The sequence below is a fragment of the Nerophis ophidion genome, linkage group LG18 (assembly GCF_033978795.1).
Source record: "Nerophis ophidion isolate RoL-2023_Sa linkage group LG18, RoL_Noph_v1.0, whole genome shotgun sequence".
Classification (NCBI taxonomy): domain Eukaryota; kingdom Metazoa; phylum Chordata; class Actinopteri; order Syngnathiformes; family Syngnathidae; genus Nerophis; species Nerophis ophidion.
Window position 1 is genome coordinate 30,132,656 of NC_084628.1, and position 7,179 is coordinate 30,139,834.

At 40.3% G+C, this 7,179-nt stretch overlaps 1 protein-coding gene across 1 annotated transcript in view; it reads right to left on the reverse strand.

Annotated features, from left to right (window-relative positions):
* Positions 1–502: 502 nt before the first annotated feature.
* Positions 503–7,179, reverse strand: part of LOC133537435 (cell adhesion molecule 2-like) — an 8,308-nt gene continuing 1,631 nt past the window's right edge. The window contains exons 3-4 of the mRNA XM_061878442.1: positions 6,084–6,206; positions 503–6,025 (exon numbers count right to left, since the gene is read on the reverse strand). Of these exons, the coding sequence (XP_061734426.1) occupies positions 5,907–6,025; positions 6,084–6,206 (242 nt within the window). The 3' untranslated portion in view covers positions 503–5,906. The remainder of the gene's footprint in view (positions 6,026–6,083; positions 6,207–7,179) is intronic.

A 7,179-nucleotide genomic window follows, 5' to 3' on the forward strand; every position in this document is an offset into this window, starting at 1 on the left:
AGAGTGCCCCTCCCCCGCCTACTGGCCTCGTCAGGAGGATGGAAGAAAAAGGGCGAGACATTTGAGAGAAGGGAAAGACGTAAAAAGAAAATAAATACAAATTAATATAAAATTAAGAAGAAAAATAAAAAGAAGAATAAAAAGAGAAGGCAAAATGGAATGGAAAATCAACAGAAAATAAAATAAAAAGAAAAAAGGAAGAAAATGTAAAGAAATACAGAAAAAACTGAAAAAGGAAAAAAACTAAAGAAAAAAAGGAAAAAAAACAAAGAATGAAAGAAAAACCCAGGGAAAAAAAAGAAAAATCAATCAAGGAATAAAAAGTAAAAAAAAAAAAAAAGAGACAGAAATACAGAAAGAAAAGAGAAAGATGGAGGAAAATCAAGTCAAATTAATGAAAAGAGTATAAAAGAGGCATAAAAACAAAAAGGAGAAAAAATAAATACAGAAAGCAAAAAGGAGGAAAAGGGACACTTATAAAGAAGAAAAAGACAAGTTTAGACTTTAAATTCATGTTTTAATCTTGTTCTTTTCTCTTCATCTCTTTGCTTTACATGGCAGAGTGGAAAATCAATATTCAATATTAAGCTCGGAAGAAAAACCTCACACACACTCGCACACATTCATTTATACACACGGGCATACACATATAGGCGCACACACACTCTCATTCATATACATGCACACGCACAATCATACACGAACACACACACACATTCATACACAAACACACACATATTTATACACGCGCACACACACACGTTCATACACGAACACACATTCATACCCCCCCTCATAAAAAGCTAATTACAGCAATTTGAAAAGTATATTTTTTGCTTGTTTGTAGTTTTTTCTAACAAAATGTGTTCCTGATGGCGTGAAAAGAAGCGTCGGTGTGTCATGTGACCTTTTATACAGCGTGGACGTGTTTTGATTCACCAACGTTTGCAGCAAACTCAAAGGCCATAACGGTGATCCTGGTATCCATTCTTATGATCAACAAACCATGACTGAACTAGTAAGAATACCACTGGTCATAATAATAGGAGTGTAAGACATACGTACGGTTTCTCTTTTTTTTTTCCCACATTAGGATCCCTGTTGAAGGAGTCATTGGAGCCACACTGAAAACTAAACCAGTATTACAACACACAATGAATCATGACAATTAAGTAGCAAAAGAGGAAAATAAAAAGTAATTTTTCATGAAAAAAAACCCAATGATTATTTTACATTATTGCAACTTTAAATAATGTATTTAATATTAGTTTATGTACATTTCATGTATTCATTTTGGCAAATAAAGTTATATTATTATATTTTCTTGTTCTATGCGATATTTACATTATTTTTTGCATGACCACATTTGAATAAAAGGAGACTATTTTCCAAACGATCACTGAACAGCTTTATTGTAGTGATGACTAAATGTGTGTTTGGCACACTCACTAGCTGTATTGAGGCTGCACTGACACAGTGTTGGTGTTTCATAACGCCGCCATCTGCTGGATTAAAAAAAAGACACATTTGACCAACAAAGGAAATTAAATAATAATAATAAGAAAAAAAAACACGAAAAAAACAAATATTGATATCAAAGGCATCACGCCACTCCTCCGACGTCTTTCAGTAAGAGCTGTCACTTTCGAAACACAGTTTAGCGTCGAGCAACGCAGCAGTCACATGTTATTTTTGTTGAAGTGACGCACACATCCAGGCATGGAGCGATACTGTATCACTCCTTGTGTTTCATAATGCATCAGTGCTTCAGTATCGTTTCACTTATCTCTACAATCTGTCAGAAAATCAAGAAAAACTTTTTTTTTAAGTACAAGATGACTTTCTGCAATATTTCACTCTTATAAAATAACAAAAAATGTGTAAAATTATGACATTGATATTGAAAATGTTATTTTGTTTTTTTTACTACTTAATTGTCTTTTTTTTTTTTTTAAATGTTTGATGATGGAGAATAATATGAAAATTCAGTTAGACGCAGGGGTGTCCCGATCCAATACTGATATCAGCAATCGATCCGATATCGGCCCAAAAACTATTGGTTGTTATTGGCTTGCATGTAAAATGTGACATGATGTGCCATACAGGCAGTCCTGCAGCGTTTTTACTTGTGCGATATCATCTGCGATACAAGCAGCTCTGCAGCGTTGTTTACTTCTGTGCGATACAAGCAGTCCTGCAACGTGTTTACTTGCGTGCAATGTCATGTGCGATACAAGCAGTCCTGCAGTGTGTTTACTAGCGTGTGATATCATGTGCAATAAAACCAGCCCTGCGATGTTTACTATGGCGTGATATCATGTGCGATACAAGCAGTACTGCAGCGTGTTTACTGGCACGTGATATCACGTGCGATACAAGCAGCTCTGCAGTGTTGCTTACTTGTGTGCGATATAAGCAGTCCTGCAGCGTGTTTACTTGCGTGTGATGTCATGTGCGATACAAGCAGTGCTGCAGTGTGTTTACTAGCGTGTGATATCGTGTGCGATAAAAGCAGCCCTGCAGTGTGTTTACTAAGGCGTGATATCATGTGCAATACAAGCAGTCCTGCAGCGTGTTTATTAGCACGTGATATCACGTGCAATACAAGCAGCTCTGCAGCGTTTACTTGTGTGCGATATAAGCAGCCCTGCGGCGTGTTTATTTGCGTACGATGTCATGTGCGATGGAAGCAGCCCTGCAGCGTGTTTACTTGCGTACGATGTCATGTGCGATACAAGCAGTGCAGCATGTTTACTAGCGTGTGATATCATGTGCGATACAAGCAGCCCTGCAGCGAGCTTACTTGAGCAAAGCTGGGCAGACAGTTAACATCTAAATGTCCTACAATAAACACACCAATTCTTCTATTTTACTAAAGTCATTTACAACAGGTAATCATTCTAGGCTATAGGCTACTAGGACCTAGCAGCTACACAACAGCTAAGCACACAATAGCACACAAGCTAGACGTACGTAATCATTAAACAAGAGTAGGTGACATTGAACAATATAAACAAGTATCTAATAATTATAGTTAAATATTACTTACACATACAAACTCTCCAAAGCAGAAGCATATTAGAGAGTATCCAGTAACAAACGTGTCCGCATCATTCAATTTACCTCAATGAATTATTGGGACCCCTAGGTGTTGCCAAAAACAACTCCACTTCAACTTAAAAACTGCAAAAGTCTATTCCTGGGCAGCGTAGCTCGGTTGGTACAGCGGCCGTGCCAGCAACCAAGGGTTTTAGGTCCGATCCCCGCTTCTGACATCCTAGTCACTGCCGTTGTGTCCTTGGGCAAGACACGGTACCCACTTGCACCCAGTGCCACCCACACTGGTTTAAAAATGTAACTTAGATAATGGGTCTCACTATGTTAAGTCACTTGAGAAAAGCGCTATATAAATATAATTCACTTTACAATAATAAATAGGTTTGACTCATTTCACTTGATCAAATCTTCTCTAACATTCCACACTACTAAAGGATACAAGTGTGTATGATTCCTGCTGATATCGTATCGAATTAATATTGGTATCGGCCAATACTCAAACCTCCAAAGTATCGTACGTGGACAGGTAGTATCAGGACACCCCTGGTTAGAACTACGGATTTTTTTTCCGATGTCCAATCCTTAGACGCTATTTACACGCGTTGTGACCAAACAAGTTCTCTTAAAAAAATTTTTTTTTTAAAAACACGAAACAAATGAAAATTCTCTTAAATATTTCAGGTGTGCAACGTAAACAATCTTCTCCAAGTTGTCCTTCACCAGGTTCTTGTGTTGTCAGGGCAGTGAATGCATCACCACTAAACTGCTGCTGTCTTTCAAGACTGGACAACCCACCTTCAATTATAAAATAGTCTGAGGACTGCGAGAGTGAGACTTTATGTCTCGGAAATAGGAATGAGACATAAAGGAGATCTCATCTTCAATTTTGCTTTGCTATGGCTTGTTGTGATCCATTCACTGCCAACATCAATGCATTTATCTTCACATTTCATTTAAAAAAGTATTTTCATTGGACAGCAACCATACATACGAGGGAAATGTACAGATGCACCAGGGATCTAAAGACTGAACAACATCCTTCAGAAATATTCACGTCGTTAGCAAAGTATTTAACAGCAATATTCACACATTGAGCATAGTTTCTCCCATAAACGTTTGCCAGGTTTCCACTCGCAAACTAATCGTCTGCCAGGTTTCCAATCGTAAACCAACTGTTTGCCAGGTTTCCACTCGCAAACTAATCGTTTGCCAGGTTTTCAATCCCAAACAAATTTTTTCCAGGTTTTCACACGCAAACTAATCAGTTGCCAGGTTTGCACTCGCAAACAAATCGTATCCCAGGTTTCCACTCGCAAACTAATCGGTATGCCAGGTTTGACTCTCAAACAAATCGTATGCCAGGTTTCCACTGGCAAACAAATCGTATGCCAGGTTTCCACTTGCAAACTAATTGTCTGCCAGGTTTCCAATCGTAAACCAACTGTTTGCCAGGTTTCCACTCGCAAACTAATCAGTTGCCAGGTTTCCACTGGCAAACAAATCGTATGCCAGGTTTCCACTGGCAAACAAATCGTATGCCAGGTTTCCATTGGCAAACTAATCATATGCCAGGTTTCCACTCGCAAACTAATCGTCTGCCAGATTTCCACTCGCAAACTTATCGTCTGCTAGGTTTCAACTCGCAAACTAATCGTATGCCAGGTTTCCAGTCGCAAACTAATAGTCTGCCAGGTTTCCAATCTTAAACTGTTTGCCAGGTCTCCACTCGCAAACAAATCGAATGCCAGGTCTCCACTCGCAAACAAATCGTATGCCAGGTTTTACTCGCAAACTAATCGTGTGCCAGGTTTCCACTCGCAAACTAATCGTACGCCAGGTTTCCACTCGCAAACTAATCGTACGCCAGGTTTCCACTCGCAAACTAATCGGCTGCCAGGTTTCCACTCGCAAACTAAACATCTGCCAGGTTTCTAATTGTAAACCAACTGTTTGCCAGGTTTCCACACGCAAACTAATCAGTTGCCAGGTTTCCACTCGCAAACTAATCGTATGCCAGGTTTCCACTCGCAAACTAATCGTCTGCCAGGTTTCCAATCGTAAACCAACTGTTTGCCAGGTTTCCACTTGCAAACTAATCGTGTACCAGGTTTCCAGTCGCAAACACATCGTATGCCAGGTTTCCACTCGCAAACTAATCGTCTGCTAGGTTTCCAATTGCAAACTAATCGAATGCCAGGTTTTCACGCGAAAACTAATCGTCGGCCAGGTTTCCAATCGTAAACCAACTGTTTGCCAGGTTTGCACACGCAAACTAATCAGTTGCCAGGTTTCCACTCGTAAACTAATCATATGCCAGGTTTTCACTCGCAAACTTATTGTCTGCCAGGTTTCCACTCGCAAACTTATTGTCTGCCAGGTTTCCACTTGCAAGCTAATCGCTTGCCAGGTTTCCAATCGCAAATGAATCGCTTTCCAGGTTTCCACTCGCAAACTAATCGTCTTTCAGGTTTCTAAACGCAAACTGAACTCTTCTGTCTTCTGCACTCCTGAGACGAGAAGCAGGTCTTGGCTTCTTCCTCTGCCAGCCCTCACAATTTGTGCTTTTTAGTCGCAGCGGGAAAAAGAAATGCCAACACACAACCAGAAGATTGTGCTTCTTTTTTTTTTTTTTTCTTTCCGGGTGGATTTTGGGATCTCGCTGTGCATCATTGTGGTGGGTCAACATCCCTTAAAATGACCCCCCGGATGTTAACAGCGAAGCGTCCTGCTAGCTAAAACATTGTCCGCAAATGGCAACAAAGTAAAGGAGGAAGTGGGCGATCATGTGGTCACATTGAGGCAGCTTCAAATTGCATGTCTGGTAAAAAAAAAAGAAGAAGAAAAAAAGCCTAAATAAAATACTCCTTCTTCTCCTCGGTGTGCATGTGGTTGCCCTCGGCGTTGATGATGGCGGTGTCGGCGTCGGGGGCGTCCTCCGCCCCTTTGGCCTCGTGCGTGAGATACGTCCCTGCACATAAAAGGAGGTCAGGCAGATGCATTAATACGTTCAGCCGTCGCTGGCGTACCTTTATGTCTGGCAAGGTAGCGCCCCAAGACGATGATCAAACACAGCGTGATGAAGACCACCACCGCCACGACGCCGCCGATTAGAGCGTGGTCGGGGCCGTGCTGTCCGACCGCGTTCGGATCTGACAGGAAACAAGAAAGAAGTGGAGATATGCACCTTTTCTCCTCTGTTATATCTGGTTTTGGCAAGAGTAGTCAGTGTACAGATTGTGGCAAGGCAAGGCAACTTTATTTATGAAGCAAGTTTACAACAATTTTGAATTGGACCAAAGTGCCTTACAGGTAAAAAAGCATAGAGCAAAAAAACAATACATACGAGTAGAACGATATGGATGGCTAGAAACTGAACTGCACGTCTGGTTAAAAGAAAACAAAAGTAAAGAATTGCCGATAAATGGAAAGGGCAGCAGCTGCATTAGCAAGTACGTCCCAAAGATGGCGCCATATTACAAACAATTTCAAACACTCTCTAAGGGACTTTGTGGCCATTAGCGAAGAAAAATCCATAAATCACCCACAATTTTTATAAGCCGCAGGGTTCAAAGTTAAGGAAAAAAGTAGCGGTTCATAGTCCGTAAATTTGTGAAGTGAAGTGAATTATATTTATATAGCGCTTTTTCTCTAGTGACTCAAAGCGCTTTACATAGTGAAACCCAATATCAAAGTTACATTTAAAGCAGTGTGGGTGCCACTGGGAGCAGGTGGGTAAAGTGTCTTGTTCAATGACACAACGGCAGCGACAAGGATGGCAGAAGCGGGGATCGAACCTGGAACCCCCGAGTTGCTGGCAAGGCCACTTTACCAACCGAGTTATAAAGTTAAAATACCAATGATTGTCACACACACTCGGTGTGGCAAAATTATTCTCTGCAGTTGACATAGCGCCCACAATTACAATAATTGTCTTGCAGTAATTGTTGTGTAGTCATTGTTGTATAATATTGTTGTGTAATATTTGTGTTGCGCAGTAACTGTTGTGTAGTAATTGTCGTGTTGTAATTGTGTGTAATAATTTTATAGATATTGTTGTGTAGTAATTGTTATGCAGTAATTGTTTAGTAATTGTGGGTAATAATTATTGTGTAATAATTGACG